This window comes from Hoplias malabaricus, chromosome Y (genome assembly GCF_029633855.1).
Source record: "Hoplias malabaricus isolate fHopMal1 chromosome Y, fHopMal1.hap1, whole genome shotgun sequence".
In the NCBI taxonomy this organism is placed as follows: Eukaryota; Metazoa; Chordata; class Actinopteri; order Characiformes; family Erythrinidae; genus Hoplias; species Hoplias malabaricus.
The window spans coordinates 75,053,350-75,076,702 of record NC_089820.1 but is presented as its reverse complement, the minus strand read 5'-3'; the positions used below and the strand labels follow the sequence as shown (position 1 = coordinate 75,076,702).

Below are 23,353 nucleotides of genomic sequence, written 5' to 3'. Positions count from 1 at the left end.
AGGAGTGAAAGAGAGAGGGAGAGAGAGAGGGAGAGAGAGCGAGAGAGAGAGAGGGAAGAGGGCTCGAGCTTTTTTTCTCCATCAGCTGGAGTGAATATGTATCAGGGGCACGCGCAGGTAAGAACTAAATCATTCATGCCGTGCGTGCACGCGGATGTGTACAGTTTGTCTTGGGGTTTGCTGCGAGAAAGAACCATGCAGTTGATTTCAGGTGTTTGTTTGTAGAGGACTGCAATGAACTGAACCCAGTGTGTTTAGGACTTAGACCTGGATGGAGCTGATCAGTATCATCAACACTGTATTATAACTGAACGGCTGAACAGTTCATACACGAGGAACTGTTTTGAGATGCATTAATCTCAGCATTGTAAAGTCACATCCTCATAACCTTATTTTTCCTGGGCATTAATTGAATTAGGGGCAGTGCTGGCACATCAAGTCCAGGGAAAGTTGTTAGTTCTCCATGGGAGGCTGGAAGATGAAGCAAGTAAATCAGGTCCACCTTAAATTTAAGGTGGAACAGACTGTTTGAATTTGAAGCCTACACCTTTGTAGATGTGATTTAAATGATGGACATGTAAAAGTAAGTTCTCCTCAAAGTAGGCTGTAATATTATAGATGTAATATTATACATATATTTATGGTTGGCTGTGATATTGTTAAATGTAGGCGTTTGGAAGGGTCCTACTCTAAGTAATTGCATTGAATTTTCATATAGACTTAGTGCAGTGCTCCGAATTTAAACGCTTTGTAATAGTTGTTGGTTGTAAAAGCGTAATTACGTACACAAACAAGTATCTATATGTATAAATGTATACATGAATGCATATATAGGTTACAAGAGGCTGTAATATAGAGTTTGGCAAATGACAGGCTGAGCTTCTACTGCGATAAATCCAAAACAGCACAAGTGTGAAGTCATATGCATTCACATATTATAGTATGTACTGTGAAGTGAATGAAATATGTCGTTAAAGTCTATTCTCCTAAAGAAAGCAAGGCATTTCTTGTTAATTATTACACTATGGGACATCTATGGGTGTCTTTACGTGTGTTCACATGCATGTAAGTTTTTATGGTGTGGTTTTATAGAGAATTAATGTAGGATTTGCATGTAAGATCTGTTAAAAATAAGGCATTTCCTATTCATTAATACATCTGCATATATGCATATACTTACATTAATATACATATTCACATTAAGCTGTTAATAAATAGAGTGTAATCGTCTGCTTCTGAAGTGATTGGAATATGTAGTGTAGTGTGGTCCGCTCTTGTGAATGTAAAGCAATACATTTCATTCATATTTTCACTCATAACTATGCCTGTATTTACATATATTTTGCATGTATATGTGGGTCTTAAGCCTGGCAATGTGTGCGTGTGATTATTGTGGACACATTGGTCCAGTATATGTGTCAGCATGCCAGTTTGTAGCACTTTGAATTGCAAAATAGGGGAAGGGATTGCATTCCTCAGGCTCACGCTGTTTGAAACTCAAATATATTTGTACACTTTGAGAGAATTGTCCAGAAAATATTATACACATTTTCATATGGGGTAGTTGACCCTGTACTGCAGATATGGATTTTACCTGGACATAGGCACTATCCATGTGGTTTACATACACACACATACACACATACGCACACGCACATACACACATACGCACACACATACACACACACAGATAATGTGACCTTCATGGAGCCTGCCGAACTTAGCCGTGCTCACATGACTGATGAGGTTGAGCTTGCAGTTCTGGCGTCTTCCATCAAGTGTCAATTGCTGTTGTTTTTAAGACTAACATGCAAACCATTTCTCCACACTGTAAAGACAGAGTGGGCAGAGCCGCCTCATACCCTCCGCTGATTCTTACCTCTCACTAGCGATGAACACTTTGGGGAAATAATGTAAATGTGACTTTTTAGACTAATATTACGTGTGATTTAAAATGACTCAGATATCTAAAGTCCTAGAAAGCACAATTGGCATTGCTCTCTGGGTGGATGGGATGACCACTCTCCCTTCTTTCATCACACAGCAGAGTGCCAACCAGGGCAGGCATATGCCAGGTGATGTATGCCAGCTGATGCCAGACCTGGGTAGTTGGTGCTCTCATCCAGCACGTTGGGCTGTGTGGTGAAGTTGTGTTGGCAGCAGTGCAAAAAGAAGCTAGTGTTGAGATCATGCTTCACAGAGAAAGCAACTGCTTGTTCTTACCCTCCCAGCATCTATTATATTTTGTGTTATAAGGAGAATTGATCTAATAGATGCACAATATTTAGTCAGAGGAGTTCTGAAATGTGAGGATGTGAGAAATAGTGCCCCTTGTGGTGCAACTCTTAACCATGAGTGAGTGAGTGAGTGAGTGAGTGAGTGAGTGAGTTACAAGCCAGTCATTTGAGGAGTTTCATATTTAAAAATAAGAGTCCGATGTTGTATGTAAACATTGTTTATACATTCCATGTGTGAACACTTAGCTGCTCTGAATTGATTGTTTTTGTGATGTCACAAAAATAACCATTTACATTTTCACAATATAATCTTTCACAGTTTATACCATACCTTTCATGCTAAAGCTATGAGGAATATTTCATTCTGGATTGCTTTAATTATTAATCCAGGCAAAAAAACAGGGCTGCCAATCAGGGCAAAGACTATTTACATACTTCATTCTTAAAGGCACAGCAACAATTTTTAAAAGTATTCGACTATATATATATATATAATGGCACGTTTATTAAGTCTTTTTATTAAGTCATTTATATTTTATTAAAAGTATAAACATTTCTCAAAAGTATGAGATGCACTGTCACAAGAAGTATAATAATATAGCACAATAATGAATAAGATTCTAGATCACGTTTATGAGTTTTCATCTCCTAAATATGACTTGCTATCTCAAAAATATTAAGACATTACACAATAATTATCACATTAGCATCTCATAATATTCAAGTCCTTTCTCGTAAGTATATTTACGTATGGGATGCTAAGTTGCACTATGTCATATTTATGCTGTTATAATTACCAGATACTAAATCACATTTATAAATGATTAATGACTTCATTTAATATGCAAAGTGTTGCATTTATATTAAAGATGGAGAAAATAATATAAGTAAGGACAGGCTGTGGGACAGAACAGAGGAAATAACTATGATGAAATACAATATATGATAGCTTCTTATTTCTAGGCAGTTCCATGCAGTGGTTTATTTATAGTTATCGTCGTTTATATGCTTTTCATGACCGTGTATTTTACAGTTCATACAGTTGTTGTGTTGTGTGTTGGGAAGTGTCTAATTGTGACCTGATTTGTCACAATAATAATAACATATGACCAAATTGCTCAGGGCGTGTTCATTACTAATTCTGAGGAAATGCATGAATGCTGTTCCTTGGCAGGCTGCTAAGGGCATGTGTGCTCCACACATGTGTAAAGCTAAGCATCAGCAGTATTATATCTGAGCTTTAACACCTCGGGGGATGGATGATCTTCAGCGCTGGTCTTTCGGGAGTTGGGGGATATGCCATGTCCTGCTCAGTCCTTTCTCAGAATAATAGAGCAATCCAAGGTGAGAAATCCCTTTCATCTTCCAATTGTGTTTCCCTCCCAATGGGTAATATTGGCTCATTTTCCAAAAAATCTGCTGAGATTTGCTTAGAAATATGAGCTTACTGCAACAAAATATTGCTGCCCTGGCACATTGGTAAGAGAATATCTGAAATCTGTCATATCATACATTTAACAATATCACACACACACACACACACACACACACACACATATATATATATATATATATACAAGGATAATTTTTAAAAAGAAAGATATCGGTCAGTCTTTCTCAGATGATTATTTATATTCTAGGGATATAATGTAATGCATGAATGAAATATAATGTATGAATGTTTCAATGGGGATGAAATGTAGGTAAATGGTAGATACAATGTATTATTACAAAATATTACAAGTGTTATCAAATCTCGAGCTCTGTATTGTAAATCATATCAAGCCTGAGGATATCGTTATTGTTACATCCCTAGCATTTATTTTAATATGTTCATATTGCACTGACAAGTCTTTCTTTGTAGAAATGAGGCTTAGACAATTTCACTTGATAAGATCAGTTTAAAAATGAAAAGTAAAAAATATTAGATACATTTCCTACATATTGCTGTGTGCTCACTTTGCAGACACATCATTTTTCCTGTGTGAAACTTCTGCCTGGAGCTAAACATGTGGGATCTGCTGAGATGTTTTCTGTCTCATAAGCCAGGCTTACTGCTTTTGAACTGGACTGATAATGAAATCTTTTCCAGCCACTGAGCCGTACTAGAGCTGGATTTGTTCCTGAGCTCTGTAATTGTTTCAGTTCTCACCTGTGTCAGTGAGCAAATATGCACTCAGGCATTGATTGACATTTTCAAGACATTTATGGAGGGCCTGAACCCCCGTGGAAGCTCACATTCATCTGACTCAGTCTACCTCAGGTATTCTTCACACGCTTCACCTATTTGTCTGACACAGCTGGAATATGAAGAGAATATACATTCAGTGATATACAGGTGGAAATATATGCAATAAAATGCCTCAAATGTAGCAGAAACCAGCATGACGGAGCAGTAAAAGATTTTCTTCACATTATGAAGCCATTATACTGATGCCTAGTGGCCTGGACATATCACAAATTATTTACTTAATTTTTAGTCTGTTTTAAAAATGGCCACCTTAATGAAGTAGACGCGCACATAGTGGAGCATATACACATTGACCACAAAACACATTGATTATTCATCTAATGTGACTTTGAATTAATAAAAAAAATTCACACGAAAAACAATCACATTCTAAATTGTCCATTTTTGGAGTTAGAAATGCAATACTATTGAAACATCACAATACTTGAATTTCCGTTTATTTTTCATTTGCCTTGTCTGTGAAGTTACTATTTTGGAGTTATAGGTTCCATGTTTTCTACTCCTTCACAGCCATATGCTACTTTTTCTGCTCAATTAAACACACATTTTTCTGCTAACACTATCCATATGTGCCTAAGCAACCAAGGTTTCTCTTTATTTCCCAGTGGAGTTGTTATGTAAATCAAACCTGCTTTATCAACCCTTAAAAGGTTTGTGAGTTCTGAGAGTACAATGAGTAAATGTTTGGATTCAAATCAGAAGCACTGGTGATAGCCGGTTTTGCTAAAGTCAAAAGGCCACCCCTTCAGCTCTAAGTAAACTAGATGATTTTGTTGCTTTTTTATATTTTGTAACTGAGCTACAAGGCTAATGTTGCTAACGTTTAAGCGAAGCTACGGCCCCTTAACTTAGTGCTATGCTAGATAAAATCCTCTCAAATTTACCTTGAAATATGCTGTTTAGCATAACACATGTATTGCTAATACATGTGTTCAACTGCAAGCACACACTGGTATAATCTCTATAGACAGGCTTAAAAAAGCATAGGAATGCCTTAGGTCACCTGAAGCTAAGCACTAGAAGGGTACAAAACCTCTCAGTACTAAGCTGTCTCCAGTGGAACTGCTCCATCCAATACGTTTGGGAAGATTTACAGCGGAGTTTATGATTAAGAACTAGTCCTCCAACACCAGTACTTTATTTCATTAAAGTGTATGTGTCTGAATGCACTCAAATCCTCACAGCAATGTTACAACACCTAGCAAAATGATTTCCCATAAGAAAGAAATCAATTTAAAACATAATCAATGGCATAAATTCTTTATGTAATAGATATTATAAGTGCCTTGAAAAAGAACTGCAGAACCATGGATGCCGACAGCTAACAAGGGACACCTGGTTAATATCATGTTTGAGTAGCAGCTGAAGCAATTGCCTACTTGTGCTAAACCATTCTGGTGCTTTACCCAGAGTTTAGCTGACCCTTGGGTCAATAGAAGGAATGGGCAGACCAGCCAAAGCAATCACACAATCAATAACGAAGATAAATGACAGGAAATAAGCATCAATTTCTTCTCTGGCTGTAACTGAAGGACCTGCTGAAACCTAACGCTCGCAGATTGATTACTGGATGACTCTGAAAATGACAAAACAAAACATTACTGGACAAAGCTCAATAGAAAGACAGTGGGAGAACAAATCCATTTGCCCATATTAAGGAAAAACAATATTTCCTCCCATTTTCTGATTTTATATTATATATAAATTATATATTATATTTTGCTGCTTCTTTTATTTTGCAACTGAGCTACAAGGCTAATGTTGCTAATGTTTAAGGGAAGTTATTGCATGTAGCAGGTAATTTGCACATGGAGATTCATTCAGAAATTATATATACTTTGTTTAATATTTTAAATTCTGATTGACCAAAACACTTTATTGCCTGCTGCAACCTTGTAATAGGATGGAAGGCTGTGATTGGTTGGAGAGCTCATATTCTAGATTTTTTTACATTGTAGTCTTCTGAGATACGGGGATTACAAGGGCCACATAATTGATAATTAAACGAAGTTTGGTGGGCCTCCTATAACACGTTTCCGGTTTCACACAGCTGAAACACAAAAACGTTGTAATCCTAGAATTTATAAATGATATCATTTTTTCAAGATTCAATTTAAATCTGTAATGTCAGCATAATCCACATTAATTTACTGTGAGTCAGCACTGACCTCATTTAGAAGTGGTTCAATATCTCCTCCAATAAGTTTCTAGTTCTAAAGCTTGCTGGAAATAGGTGATTTAAATTGCCTTTGCTGTAGACATTCACGTATGTACATAAAACTATAATATAAATTAATTTCAAATAATAAGGGTTCCACCATTTGCGGGATATAAACAGTTTATTTGTTGCTGTGCCTTTAAGGCTAATATATGAAATTGCAAATTGTCTTTTTTTTATTGGCTGTCCTCTATGGTGCCTTGATTAAATGCCTCAAAGCAATTCAATGGATTACCAATCAAAATGTAACTAATCACAGATAATTCTGACCAATCAGAAATCCAAATGAGGTTCCATGGCTATTTTGATGAATCAAGGCAGTCATATTATCCGGTATAATTATTCATATGATATAAGTAATATAATTCGTGAGATGCATGCAGGCTAGTGTCACATTATACATTCACCAAATGCATTTCAATATAATTTTGCAATTTGTAGCAAAACATTGACAGTATTTGCTGATGGGGCTGGTATTTTGCTCCATATGCTGTAGCTTTATTCTTTGTGTCTTGACTGGAAGCTGAGGAGTACTCAGTGTTTCCTGTGGTTTGAGGTTAATTCTTATCAGGGAACTCATCTGGATTTACAGATACAGATGTTGTGCCACTTTCCCTGAACCAGATCACGCTCATGGATCTTTTCTCTGTTGGACGGAAACTCATTGGACACTCAGCTGATGTGTTCGGCTGAAATCTGAGTGTTGAACAGCAAGGATTATCAGGAAATGAGGCCAAAGCGCAGCACAGATCGCACTGGCAATTTCACTGCATTCTGTTAGGCACATGATGTCATCTGCGTGGATTTGTCTTTACTGTGTGGGTTTAATTCGGTTTGACGAGATTGGTCTACCTCAGGTAACCATGTTTAAAAAAATCTCAGAGTTGTTTCTACATTTTCTAAATGCACAGAAAACTGACCAAAGTGTTAATAGCTCACCCTGATGAGAATTAGCCAATAATGGCATTTAAATGCCCTTCGAAAAGCATGTTTATCATTATTATTATAATTAAGATAAATTTAATTGATGTAGTGATATTATCATGACAGCACTATTCAAAATATAACCTCATACACGCACATGTTTGGAAATATCTTGATCTGAATTAATAACAAATTCATTAGCATTAAGAGCAAAACATTTAATGCTCTAATGTTTCATTATGCATCTTTAAGGGTGTAAGCAAATCCTAGTGGTTTTCTATTGGATTTAGATCAAGACTACTCTAGCATTCATGGTGTGTAATCTGTTCCATCAAAGCTGTTTTGCCTCGCCTTGATATGCTCTCCTGGTTCACTTCAAATCTTTCTAAAGGCTTCCCTCTCCTGGTAAGTGCACCCAAGCAAAACTACAGGATGGTGCTCTTTGAATAATTTTTAATAAAGTGCTGCTCCTGAATGCATCATTAATGGTAATTAGTTGCTAATGTGGCTGTGAAGATGTGGAGCTGACCTCGAGTGTGAAAGATTGATGCAGCCTCTGTCTAGGTCTCTCTCTCCCAACTTTGGAACCAAGCTTGTTCAAGGCAAAGTCCATCTTTTATGGAGAAGATGATAATTACTCAGGATGCAGTTTGTTTTCAGTGTGTTACTGTTTTATGAGGATGCACATCTTTGGTAACAACACTTTCTTCAGAATGCTCTGAATATATAATCACTCAGATGGAACAGGCAAATTGAAAAGACTTGTAATAAGACAAGTGGAAACTTAAAGACATGAAAAACTTAAAGCATGCGACTTTATATTCAGACAAAATTCAGGGACATACTGGAATCTGAAAATTAAAGGGACCTTATCCTATATATTTCCTGCCTTTTATTTCCTTCCCTGGAGCTGCACTTATGATGCTTGTGTGGATTTATGCCACTTATAGATTTACTTCCATGTTTCAAGGAGCAATTTATGATTTTTGTAAAAAGTCTTGTACACATTATCAATCGACCATTATACAGACACCTAAAGGCCTGGCTTCTTTACTAAACATCCTTGTAACATGGCTGCCCTACATGGGGACCTCCTCTGTGGATCATAAACTTGTTCATTCAGGGACTAAACAGCAATTGTTTTAAACTTCCCATCTACAGTATAAAATATTACTATGTGAAAATACACTACATGGGCCAATGTTTGTGGACATCTGCTTATTCAGTATTTCTTGTAAAATTATTGTGTTTAAAAATAATCTTAAAAACCTCTGGAAAGGCTTTACACTGATGATACTGATTATTTCTTTGAAGAACTGGTGCCATTCAGCCATGAGAACATCGGTGTGACCAGATAATTTCATCTATTTTACATTACAACACTCATTTTCACAAGTTGACTTTTCTAACAATTAAAAAAACAATGGTGGATATCCCATGTATAATCATTATATTTTCAATTCCATTATACAGGTTGGTTTAAGAGAATACTGGGGTTCTCTCTGGTCCCTGAAGTAATATCTGTCCTACCATGCTCTCGTACAGATGCATTTGGACATAAAAGAATCAGTCCCTAGACGTATCCTCTATTCTTTCATCTAAAAATGATCTGGTGCTTCAAATGCTTTGAGGGAGACCTCCGTATGAGTTGCGTCCAGTGTTCGCATCACACTGGCTTTGCAATGTCAGAGATCAGAGCTCCATCATAAAGCCACACAGTCTTTCAGATCTCCAATCAAAGCACAAGAAGATGTCTTTATGGGTTTGAATAATGAGAACACAGTCATAAGCTGCCTTTTTTTAACAATATGAATTTTACATTCTTAAATATATCACAGACTATTAAATGAATTGTAATTCTTCCTTTTTTGTAAAATCAGGCACATCTCTGTGCTATATTTTATTTCCGACCTTGACTCCTCATGTTTTAATTGAGCCGAACTGATAAAAGCACTACCCTCCGAAAATTAATCTCATAAGCTACAAAAGTCTTAACTATTCTCCTGTCAGTCAAGGCACTTGCCACTTCCAGACTGGAGCTGAGCAAGTGCTCTATAGCTGTTGAAACGCTGTTGAAATACTGCTGTGTTGAAAAAAAGGCAGGAGAATTCAGTGCTGATGCTAGCATATTGTTTGCTGCTGCTGTTAGTAGGACTTCTATCCCTGGGATGGTCAATTTTCTCAAAGTAAACAAAGCCAGAGTCAACTGGACACAGGGGAGCGCCCGTTATCACACTCAGTGATAAAAGGAATAAAAGGAATTACATGTAGGTGTCACAGTATGTGGAGAATGCCAAGGCATTGTCTGGAGGAAGGGGCGGCACGGTAGCGCAGCAGGTAGTGTCTCAGTCACACATCTCCAGGGATCTGGAGGCTGTGGGTTCAAGTCCCACTCCACGTGAGAAGTTTGGTGTGTTCTCCTCTGGGTGCTCCGGTTTCCTCCCATGATCCAAAAACACACGTTGGTAGGTGGATTGGAGACTAGAAAAGTGTCCGAGTGTGTGAGTGAATGTGACTGTGTGTGTTGCCCTGTAACAGGTGACCCTGAACTGGATAAGGGTTACAGATAACAAATGAATGAATGAGCTAGGATGAGCTAGCATGCTAAAAATGTGGCTTGAAAAACTAGAGAGCCTGTTTTTTTCAAGGCCATCTATTTCCTTAGGTTTTATATAATGCACCACTCTGTTTTTTAAACGTTTGTACACAAATTTTAATTACAGTGAACTTAGCTACATTAAGGCACTCATTTTGAATGCACATGTTAAAGTTGTAAACACACAGCTTGTTCCCATAGAAAAGCATAAAAATGTGATGCTAGCAGGAGGGGTATAAATCCCATCAGAATTGTGCTGTGAAGCTGCAGTCCAGTGTTCTCTAGAATGATAAATTCCTTCCAGTATGCCACAAGGATCAAGCACCACAGCAGTGTTCTCCCCGTCTAAACAGCCCCATTCAGAACAGCTGGTTTCAGCAACTGTTCCTTTAAACGATAACAAGCCTCTTGCTTTTCACCCTGACCCAACAGCTAAGCAGTGAGTCGAGCGAGTCGCTGGACATCACATTATTGTTCACATTAATTAAAGAGAGTGCTCCCTGTATTAGAGTCAGTGAGCTGTTCACCTGTAGATCAGAGTATTTAATTTCAAAACTGACCTGGAAAGAGCATCTGAAAACAAATAAACCAGGCACATCCAATCATTGAGACTGTGTGGACAGCCTTTAACTCTTTTGGGCTTTGCTTAAAAATTAATGACAACTTCTTTGGAGTATTTCCATTAACCTTAGGCTTAAATGATGGTTATCTAACGCTTCATCTTTTCTGCCCCATTGATATCAGTTGATATCACTAAATTACCATCTCAAACTTGATCAGAGAAATGAGTTATCTCATTAGACTATCTAATCTAACAAATAGGCTAATTATACTTGATACTGTTGGGAAATTGTTTTGTGCTTCTGGTAATTCTGTGAGAATGTGGGTCTTATTTCCCCTGTACATTCTGTTCTTGTGGTTTATCTTCTGTAAATTTAGGCCTGATTGATTTTATGACAATGCAGTCTGCATCTCATTTAAGAAAAATGAGGAAATGTTAGACGCCGATACTGTGGGATGTTGCTGTCTTCTCCACATCCGTCTGATTTATTTTTAGTTTTCGATGCCATGGCATCTCCCTGACCGCAAAGATTCAGAGACAAAAGACGTTCAGGATGTAAACAAAAGGTCAAACATGAAGTGAGCTTGGCAGAGGCATCTCGAGGACTCGATAGAAGTCCCTCATGGCTGTGTTAGTGTGGAGTGCATTCAATTACACGGATGAATCGACCAAATATATGAGGCAAGACAAGCTCTGGGTCTAAACAAATAGTGTGGAACATGAGAAACCATCAATTTGTCCTTCTTACTTTATGTTTGGGAAGTTCACTTGGCCCATGTCTTGTCCTCTGACGTGTGGAACATTAGAAATCATCACTTTGTCCTTTTTATTTAAAGTTTAGCAGGTTTGCACTTGGCCTGTGGCTTGTCCTCTGGTGTGTGGTTCATTTTTAAACCAAACTGGACAGCTACAGAGCTCTCTTCTGCTGAAAACATCTGACCTCCCCAGTGTCCTGCTCATGCTGAAAATTAATTATTTACGTCAAGGATGATGTACCTTTAAAATTTGCTGTTAAACCCCTTTGCCCATTTGAGATTATGCCTCAGAGTGAAGCTCTGAATCTATGAAACTCACAAAGTCCCTGATGTAAAAGGAACAGATATAAGGATCATAAAGTGCAGCGGACAGCACGAAAACATCTGCAGACGTTCTTTGTTAAATATGGATGTGCTGGTGCTATAAATGGGATCTCGGAGCAAAAGACCATTGCTGAAAAGTCCTGCTCCTGACTCCACACTTCCCTAGCACCGTTACACAACGTGACCTCCCTAAAATCTCTTAGTGCTAAAAAGTGCAGCTGGGTTCTGTGCCATGTGAGTTCGATTTTACTGACAAAATGTCTTAGAAGAAAAATGAACTCAGGAGGCCGCACTGATAACACACATCTCATTGTGCACTTCTCAGAGGCAGCGATTTCCATAGCAGATGGAACTCTGCATGCTTATATTAGAGTTAATGTTTTGATTGATTATACAGGTTATTATAGGTATTTCGATTTAGATCTAAGTTATTACCAATGTTGAGTTTGAAAGAGTGTCATGTCATGTTTAGGGGGTTGTATTAATTCCCATGGCATTGGTAACATGCACGTGATCAAAGTTACAAATCCAGCATATCGTCACTGTCCAATAAAAAAACATGTTTCTCCAATGCTTTACATGAGAAGGAAAAAACCTTCTTAGCTTTCACTGGAAGAAAATATATCAATTTTCATTTTGGCACATTTCCATTTGTCAATTCATCATATAATTTTCCTAAACTGTGAAGGACAGCTACTGTGTTCAAATAAAAATCCAACAAAATTGGGGATACATGTTTTTTTAATGGACAGCGACCGTATTTATTCAATCTCTAACATATGGTCGCTGTCCAAGGAAAAGCATGAAAAATGACATGAGAAAAATCTTAACTCTAAATGGACATCAGTGTAGAAAGATTCTATTCCAAGTAAATTTGGACTATTTCTATTTGTCCATTCATCATGAACTTTTCAAACTCTGAAGGACAACTGGTGTGTTCAAATTGTAAAGCTAAGATAAACATTTGTTGACCTTTTACTGTTGAAACTTGTCTGAAGTATGATTGGCTGTAATTCATTCACAAGTGTTGAATTCGTTTACTCCTTTTCAGGCATTTCCATCAAAGCTGAGGGGATTATTTGGTGTTAGATAACAGCTGTGAGGTCACATCTCAGTGCTGTGGCTAGCGGCTTCGCTGGGGCTTAAATGGTCCTCAGCAGTGTCAAACATGGCTGCCAAGTGTCCCAGTGGTCTCTCCTAAGTGCTCAGCTGTATAAGAGTGAGCGCAGCTCTTAAAAGCATCAACTTTCAGAAGCACTGTCGTGATAGATGGTGTCTAGCCACTGTGACCCTGGATGGGAACGGTGCCATGCAGTATGAAGTCATTTAATGCTCGAATCGATGTTTCTACATCATACAGTAGACATGATATTCCATCAGCCAGGCTCTGGACCCGCTCAGAATTTTTGGTCAATGTCATAGCAACATTTTAGATGTGAAGCCCCTCATGGACCTGTCTTATAATGCGCTGTTTTCAGCATTCACATGCACACTCACACTCACTCTCTCAAACTTAACAGGCAGACGATTGTCCACTAGGGGGGGACCTCTATCACTAGTATATCTTTATGTATTTCACATCAGTGACACTGTGTGAGTATTTGTTCTTCTCACTCCTTGTACCGTTACCAGGTTTATCTTTTGAGACTTGGTTGAACTCAGTTATCCTTCCTCATGTTCTCAGAGTGTTGTCTTCATCATTCTGGACAAGCTACATTGTAGAAATGTCTCTTAGAATTCATTCTATCAAAAAAAAAAAAACATATTTGAATTGAATTGAATTGCATGTCAGCTCTTTGTTGTGTCAGTTGTGTCCATGTGGATATTTTATTCATATTTTTAAGTGCAAATTCTGGCCTAAACTTGCTCAACTGGAGCAGATCTATTAAAATATCACACGGTTAAAATCTATTGGTGGAAAAGTGTACCACAAACTGACACAATTCACTATTGATTTCATTGTTGTAGGGGAAAGACTCAAGGGTGGTTGCCATGGTGCTGAAGGAGCTACCAAGTAAAGCATCTTCAGATGGAAACCCCCTCTTCAGCATTACAACCAAGGTGGGCTGAACACTTACACCCACCAACGGGAAGCGCCTAGCACTTCCTTTATAGATTAGAAACCCCCATTCACAGGGGGTGCTACCTGCTTTAAATATGGATTAGTGTTTCCCTTCACACGTGATACATCTGTGAGTGATACACTAACATATTCATTGGCTGTAATTCATTAGACAGATTCAACTGCTGGATGGGGTTTGATCAAAATAAGCAAATTCCAGGATGTTTGACTGTGCAGTCCCGAAACTGTCAAACCCCATTCCTTATCATTACGACTGGAAGGAAGCTAATTTGAGCATCACTCCCCATAGCTATTTGATCTCATTTTTAAGCTCCAATCTGTTTCTTGTTTGCATGTCAGTGTTTTTTTTTTTGTCTGCTTGCCAAAACTGACTGTGGATGTTGCTTGCTTCTTTGTATGTGGCATTTGTCTTGGGTTTCTGCAAGAAAACCAGTGCTATTTTCTACAGCAAGTGTTGACTCAGTTGTGAAACTTTCTCAGAGAGGAAACTCCAGGGCCTTATAATCTTCCAGAGAGTACGACCCAATGAGAATTAAAAATACTGTGATTCTTAGTTTTTCATTTAATAAAATCATCAAAATATCATTTTTAATGATTTCATTCAGCTGGAAAACAAAGTGGTTACAATATTTGCAACAGAAAATTGTCTAATCTTGATTTTGTTCACCATGGTATTTTATAGAGCTCCGGATAGAGTTAGTTAGGAAGCAAGAGAGGAATCAACCATGTTTAAATTTACAATGTGTGCAAAGCAAACATCAACCATATTATGAATGGTCATTCTCCTATTAATATATTGTTTTTCATTTCAAAATTTAACAATCATATTAATCATTGAATTTACAAAAATAAAGGTACATTTTTGCATTCTTGATGTCTTTTAATGTTTGTGTTGCATATTCCATAAAATAAAACCTCTACAATGTAATTAGACATTTGCTGATTAAAGTTAAAGAAGATTGTTTTGTATATTTTCAGAAAGTGTGGAAATCATCTTCGACCAAGTAGAAAGGACCTAGAAAACTGTTCTTAGTGGTAACCGAGAGACAGAATGAGCTTTGAGATTGGGACGTCTGGCTTTTGTCCTGTTTGCCTTGTGGCAGAGGGCCATGGCTTTCACTATATACATAATTATGGGCTCTGCAATGAAGCACTTGTGAGCTCTTTGTATGCACAGAACTGGAAAAAGATCATACAATGGAGAAAATGGGAAACATTCAGTGTCCTTTTGCAAAAGTGAAGGTGACAAATGGACATACATGGTCAGGTACCACTTCAGAAATATGTATTCCTCACATTTAGCTATAGATCTCTCAAAAAAAACATCTCAAACCTGCAGAAACATCTGTTCGGTCAGTGAGTCTGTGTTCATTGCCGATTTATGTTTTGAATTATATCGCGGGGCCAGTGTTGGACAGTGTGAAGGGCGTTTGTGTCTGGCCTTTTACACTTCAGAATGGTCAACATAAATTGTGGCAGGTATCCATTTGGCAAAATGGATGGTATGGTTTGACAAAATATGAAACTATGTTGGCTAATGATTTACAGCAATGTGCATGCAATGTGGCACATTGAAGCAAAAATAGTCTCCAGTTTGCAAAAATATATTGTATAAAACCAAACAAAAATAAGCTAAGGTTAAATAAGCTAATGTTAGCAAATGTTGCTAACAGTAGTACAATATATATTAATATTTTTATAGAAAACCCCTTAAAATTAGTGTACACCAGAGGCGATTGCTCTAAGACTGCAAGGGAAGCTTAGCTTCCCCTAAAATGTCAGAAAATAAGTGATCAAATATATACGGTCATGTGTAAATGTCATTGAATAAATATGCACTACAATGCGCTCAACTTTAGTTCAGAATCAGCTTCTTATCACTGGTAAAAACACGGCTTTCCTCTCAATCATTCCCGCAGATTCACAGTGATTTAAACAGCGTCCACAGAGTTCAACAGCGAAGCAGTGAAGTGCAGCGAAACGAGATGAGTCATTGGATAAATGCTGGGCTTTGTCCCGCCCATCGGACGCTCAGAGTCTCCCGGGGGTCTATGGGGCAGTGGGCTGGCCTCGGCTGGCCCGGACGCTCAGCTTCTGCATGATGATTGGATGATCTGTCTGAGGCTGAATCCCTTTTTGATTGACAGCGAAATGAGCGAATCAGTGATCCTTTGGTGTAAAGATCCGTGAGAGCACAGGTGGACACACTTCACATGGGCCAAGGCCATTTAAGCAGCCTAGCTCTGCTGGCCGTTGAGAGGACACTAGTCAAGTCCCTGGAAAAGACGCCTTGTTGGTACGACAGGGTCACAGATCATTTTCTTGAAAAGGAACGGAGGGTAGAATTTACGTATAAATAAACCGACACATTTTATGATGTAGGCCGAAATTGAGCTTCCCTCCTTGAAAGACCAGCATCCGCCACTGGTGTACACTGATGTTCATTTTTACACAATACAGCTTGTATAATTTCCGTAACATGATGTGAATGAAAAGGAATGGGTTGCTGTGGAGTAATTGCAAATTAGCTTGACTTCACTTTTATTTTTACCAAATATCAGCTTCTGCAGTTTCAGGAGTTCAGTTGTCAGGAACCGAGGATAGATGATTAGTTCTGGACCTTAAACACCACTCCAACTCATCCCAAAACTGTTTCTTCAAGGATGGCATTTAACATAAATATATATAGTGTGCATTATCTTACCATGAGCTTCAGGCTCAATCACAATGACACTGACAGAGAGAGTCATGTGTTAAAGTTAATCTTAGATCAATATCTAAAAATAACTGTATATTATAAGCTCATATTGAACAGATTTTGTCCCTTGGGCTGTTAGTGCTGAAAGTCAATGTATATAATATCAGCAAAAGTGGACATGTAATTGAATTTTGTTTCTATGGCTTATTTTATACCACCTAAAATCACACAGTTTGATCCAATATTGGTAAAATAAATTTATTATGACATTATTTTACATATATCTAGATTTCTGGGCCTGTTTTAAGTAATTTCTTTTCTGAAATATTGTCAATTTATTTATTATTTATTTATTTATTTATTTATTTATAAATTATTACATAATTTAGCTTTGTCATAAAATACATTTTTAAGTAAGTAAAAAAGGATAAGACATTTTCTGTAGATAAAATCACTTAAAACTAAAAATGCATTTTAAAAAGGCTTTAAAATACCTCATAACATTCTTACAGCAGTCTCATAATGAGAAATATGAGATATATTTTTGTTTTCACAGTAAATATATGAAACATATGGAAAATAAAAGAATGAGATTAAAGGGAGTTTGCCCGTTTTGTTTTGTGTTTTTCTCGTGTGCTGCAGTTGGGAAGTGAGCACCAAGAGAGTCGTCCGTTACTGAGTCCATCCATTGATGACTTCCAGAGCGAGAGCAGAAGCGATGGAGCCACTCGCCCGGTCACCTCTAACACAGCAGGTTCCTTCTCTCTCATCTGTTTATCCTGCTATTCTCCATCATCTGTCTCTCCTCTCCTCTGCTCTCCTCTGCCCATGTGGGCTCTGCAGTATATCATTTGTTATGCCTTAGATGTATAGACTTAGTGTACTCATTTTGCTTCAAGCATTCATATGCATTAATGTAATTATATATTGGATTACATATTTAGCTCAAGAAATCATTAATATTTACATTCTGCACTGGCAGAATCAGATGATTTTCTCATCAGTCTGAAATCATAAGTAATATTTATGAGTAATCTAATTTTTTGCATAAAAGTCTGCCTTCATTTATTTAATACATTTATAAATAGACATTAAATACTAATTATCTGAAAAAAAAATATATATATTCATTTCTTATTAATCATATATATATAAATGGAAAATGCAAATCTTTAAGTACTGCACAGCAGTGTAAGTCTAAAGGGAGTCTGTACCGTCTCAATGAAACGTCCTCAGTTAAAAAAAAGAAGCACAGCTGCAGCTCCCACAGAGACTCGCAAAGACTCTACATTCATCATCTCTGTCCTTTTCTTGTCGTATATGTGCACATTTGAACAGTGAGAAAAAGGCCACGGTCAACTTTAGAAACCTGTTCAAGTCTTTGATGACCTTTTACAGCACTATTTTAAATCCAGAGTTCCCTTTGCTCAACTAATAAAAGCTTCTTTAGAAAGCTCTTAGTGCTCAGCTTTTCATTAAAGTTCAATTGTAAAAGCATAATGTCCCCTTTAACCCCTTAAGCTGCAGGCATATTACTCCATTGTTAATCTTACAGGAATGTGGGGCAGAGGTGTGCATCCATAAAATTATTTGAAAGAGTCTGAACACTCCTGGTCAAATTCCATGGTTTATTGATTGTAAAAATAAGATAAAGCAACTTCTGCAGAGAATAGACAAAACATAGCCTCTTACTGACTATTGTAATGTACAGTTATAATTGCAAAATGTTTCATTGATTATGTGATCACGTCAATATATTACATAATTTTTCCTTGGGCCAGATTTCAAGTCAAACTTAGCAAATAAAAAAAATTAAATAACTGGTTCTGTTTTGTAAAATGCTCAGAGACCAGGCAATGTGATTCTTCACTTCTTATTATATGCACTTTAAAATAATATATATAATTTGCTCTGGTAAACAATGATTTATTGTTCCTGAATAAAATATAATGCTAACATTTATCATTATTTCAACCACCTAGTTATCTCCACGGCACTGGACCTTGTGGACCTGAGCGAGCCCAGTGAGAGGAGGTGGAGCTGGGACCGCCGGAGCCCCCGAAGAGCAGCGTCCCTCAAAAGCAGTTTCTGCAGAAAAAAAACAGAGGAGACTGAACTCATCCAGGTGGACACAGAGGAGTTCTCCACCAGCTTCTTCAACCCTGAGAGGGCCTCTCTAGACTCAGGTCTGCTTATAATTTGTATAAAACAAGGCAGCTCAGCCCTGCTAAATGTGTTGTTTGTAAAGAAATTATCTGGTGAAAAATCATATTCACACAGTTTTCCACTTAATAACTGGCCAAAACTAAATCGACACTACACCCAATACAAGAGAAAATAATGTATCAACCAGAACAGCATAATAAAGAAAATAATAAATTGCTCCTGGGTAACTGACTCTCAGTTCACTCTCCTGAGGTATCAGCGATGTCATTTTTGGACAAATCTCTCTCTCTCTCTCTCTCTCTCTCTCCTGTTTTGATTACTCAGTGTGATGCTGCTAGCCAACCTGAGTGTCTGATACAGGTCTAAGCATGTTTAGCTTGTTGTTGCCTTAGTAGCAGTTTTAAAAGATGCGTTTACATTTCAGGAGGACAAACCAAGATAGTGGAATTGTGAGAAATTGGCAAAAACAACCTAATAATATATATATTATAAATGTATATTGTGATAGTTTTAAAATAAAGAAACAAACAAGCAAAAAAAACTGGGCAAGAAAGTTAGAAATGCCATTGATCGAATTAAGGGATGCATAGAAGGGTTAATTTATTGGAATCGCTCTAAGTTATCTGGTTTTCCATCACCACTTTTTCTCAGCATATATGCAGAGACAGCTTACGTAAATGTGAAGAGTCAATAACCTACTATTAAGACCCAAGTGCTTCATTTGCAAAGGTGTTTCCTTTAATCTGTGTAAGCACCCCATTTCCTAAATTGATTTTTATACGTAAGCGTTTCTCTCCTCTTTAAATCATTTGTAGAGGTCCATTAGGGGCTGATTTTAATCCATGATTTTAATCCATTCGATATTTGTCCTTCACTCATATCCTCTGTGTGCAGCACCTCATCAGATAGCACTGAGGATGTAGTGGTAGTGTACATACAGTATATATTGAATATACATGAAATAGGCAAACATTTGTAGTAGTGAGTGGTGTTTAAATCCTGTACATTACTGTACATTGTGTTCCAGTTCCAGAGACCAAAATAGTAGTCCAGCATAATGTGTTTTGTTCCGGTTTAGGCATATTTTTCATAGATGCTCTGTGGGTAGTCTTAAATAAAATGCCACGTTTGATTTATCATAATCCTCTGGAAAGCATTAAGCAACGTGCATTGTTAAACCCATTTTCAGGAGATAGCCTTAAGCTACACTAAAGCTAAAATGCTGCTTTGCTTTCTCATCCCTTTTCTATTGAATTTAGCATTCAGTTAGCAGCCACTGTGTCCTTATCTTCTCAGAGCCTGGGGCTAAATACTGCATTGTAACAGTTATTTTATTCTCTTAGCAGGCTAGCCTTAAGCTAACGGCTCCCTCCTCATTTCCTTATCAGCTGGATGGCCTGAGGCTAACTGTGGTGCTGCCATGTCATTTTCAGTGAATGGCACAAGCTAATGGCCACACTGTGATTGTCTTATCACACTAGCTGTAAGCTAACACCTCTCCTCTGTTTCAGTGAGCAGCTCTCCTCTGGAGAAATGGGAGGACCTCAGCCTCCATCCAGATCGTGCCTTTAATGGAAGGAGGACGTGGAGGTATGAAAAGAAGAAGTGTACCTCACATCACTCCTCCAGTGAACTGCTCTGGTATGACAGCTTCTGTCCTTTTTTTTTCATATATACCCCTAATATCAATATGTTGTCATTTTATAAGATTCATGCCATTTTATCATAAACAAATACCTGTACAACTGGTAATGATCAAACCCCATTGTCTTATGGAAAGAGACCACATTTAACTAGATATAGGGCCCATAGTAAGGGCTGTAGAAAAGAAATCCATAACACTTTACTGTAGGTGTTTGTTCATAAGCCCGTATAGTACATATTAAATCTGTCATGACAACTGACATGAACCTATAAACATCTAGTGACACATAAGCAACACACACACACACAAACACTGCTATTTTGGTGTCAGTCCATCACGTAAACAATATTTTGCCAGTGGTCAGTCTATTTCCACTGATGGACAGCATAAAGTATGCCTTATCCGTCAGATACCAATTGGACACAAAAGTGTAGTTGAAGTGTTTCTGATAAAATGGCCAAGGCTTAGTACAAATTGTAGCTAATAAACACTGACAATTCAGCAGCAGTGCAGGGTTTCTTTAAAGTGTCTTGTGAAAGGTCATAGCATATTCATTTACATTAAGCCATGCTTAGCCTCAGGCTAAAGCCAGTGTTAGTCCACTATAACTAAGTCTGAAAGTAAAATAAAAATATAAAATGAACAGCTTCACTGGCAGCGGTCAGAACAAGGGCAGATGCTCTAGCTTTTCATTACTTTATGACGTTTATAGCATTTTTTTATGATGTTTATGGAATAATTTTATCCACAGCGAGTTACGGTTCTTGTCATGTTACAGTTTTATGCTAATTCAGTGTTAAGAGCACTGTAAAGATGCTTATTTATAGTGTGGTTTTCCTGCTCATGCTGGGGATAGAAATCTTAGTCTGCTGCATGGAGAGCGGTGGTCTTACCCACTTCTGTAACCATAATATATGGATTTTTACTTTAAGAAAATTGTCTAATATTCTATTTACTAGTGAACATTTATTACTATTTTGCCTCTCTCCAGGTCGGCAGATTTCAAAAGCAGCCTCTCGAATAAACACGCCCTGGAGCTGAGCATCAGCACAGAATCTGACCCCGGGCCTACAACTCAGGTGTCGACACTGAGCCTTTTCAATACTTTCAGTGAAAAAAAAATCTATAATATACAACTAAACAGTAAATGCTAACCGTATTGTGCTAACTACATGTCTAAATCATCATAAGCGTGCTCAACATCATATTAAATTTGAGTAATCATAAACATACATGTGGATAAATGATATGTGGTGTCAGGCACAGTATGGTAAACTGTTGTGTATAAAATTGGACAAATGTTGAGATTTATTAACAGCCAGCAGTTATATTGATGACTGAAATATGTCAATATTTTTGGCCAATAACAGAAATGTAAGGAAATCTATTTGAGTTTAATTAAAGTAGCAATAAGTCACATTTACCACCAGAATGTAGCAAATTATATTTATAAAACTGATTTATAAGACTGCTTTGCAGTCTTCACGTGAACCAGTTTATGCTCCATATAATGGGTACCCCACATGGGGATGTTCTCTCTGAGACATCCAGGCCACTAGGTGTCAGCACAATCGCTATTTCATTACTTGAAGTGAAAATGACTGATTGCCCCTTTAAATCTTCAGCTGCAGTTGTTTCCTCAGTGTTAGAAACTCCTTACTTGCCCTGAAACTTTTGTACTGGCCACTCAGCAGAAGTGTGCCGAGGACAAAGATAATGTTACAGGTCGAGACTGCTGACTGACCTTCTGTGTGTGTGTCTGACCATCTGTGTGTGGCAGCCGAGGCTGAGGCTGGGCAGCACTCTGTTAGGAAGACAGCACTCTCTGGAGGAGGAGTTCGTCCGAGCCAAGGCCGCCGTGGAGGTGAGAGACACACAGTCACTTTTTCAGATACAATAATAGTCATATGATCTATTTCATTTACCACCAAAGAAACATTAAGTAAAGCTTACACCATTTTCCAGGAGTTATTTCTGAGAATAGGAAATAAACACAAAAGAGTACAAACAGATGTTGCAAAAATGGACTGGCCTCTACATTGGTGAATGTGTGTGAAATTGTCCACAGATATGAGTGTGTGAGTGACTGGGTGAGTGTGTGAAATTGTCCACAGATATGAGTGTGTGAGTGACTGGGTGAGTGTGTAAAACTGCCCACAGGTGTAAGTCTGTGAGTGACAGGATGAATGTTTATGGATTGGCACCTTGTTCAGAGTGGGTTCATTGAACCCAATGATTCTGAGTAGCCTCCTGAGTTACAGTGACCCTGATCAGGATGAAGCAGTTAGAGAAGATGAATGAACGAACAACTATAACCCTGACCCTCACTTTTGATGATTTGGAAGTAGCCTGCTACTTTGAGTAGTAGTGAAACTCTTGAGTTCTTGGTTGTTATTTGCCTTTTAAATGACACGGTGTGTAAATTTCCCTTAAGGTCACTCACATAGTCACTGTCCAATACCTGCCTTCTGCATAATTACTGTATTTCTAGCCGCAGGGAGCCGCATCAACAAAAGCTGTGGGAAGCTGGAGGTGCTGTTTTGTGATTATGTCAGCTCCTATCAGTACACAGACCTATCAACAAAAGCAATGATTCAGTCCATGTCCCAGAGATACTCCCTAAAAGACGAATCATATGCAGCTACGAAAATGAAATGGTATCAGCTGCACATGAACTAATCCAAAATGGCAAATGACAAGTGCTGGGTTGAGGGGTGTTTGCCCCCACAGCATTGGGCTGTGGAGCAGGGGAACTGTGATTTCTGTAAAGATGGCTCCATTCTGTACCTTTGTGATGATTTACAGTAGCAGAGCTAATCATCCAACATCAGAATCTGACTTTACAAATGTTTTTGTGGCAGCCTGCCATCAAATCATTACAGCAATGTTTCAGT

At 37.9% G+C, this 23,353-nt stretch overlaps 1 protein-coding gene across 1 annotated transcript in view; it reads left to right on the top strand.

Annotated features, from left to right (window-relative positions):
• The window catches only part of LOC136678770 (PEX5-related protein-like), a 33,421-nt gene continuing 10,068 nt past the window's right edge, over positions 1-23,353 (top strand). Inside the window, exons 1-6 of the mRNA XM_066656901.1 lie at positions 1-117; positions 17,291-17,402; positions 18,631-18,834; positions 20,326-20,455; positions 21,451-21,538; positions 22,240-22,323. Of these exons, the coding sequence (XP_066512998.1) occupies positions 97-117; positions 17,291-17,402; positions 18,631-18,834; positions 20,326-20,455; positions 21,451-21,538; positions 22,240-22,323 (639 nt within the window). The 5' untranslated portion in view covers positions 1-96. The remainder of the gene's footprint in view (positions 118-17,290; positions 17,403-18,630; positions 18,835-20,325; positions 20,456-21,450; positions 21,539-22,239; positions 22,324-23,353) is intronic.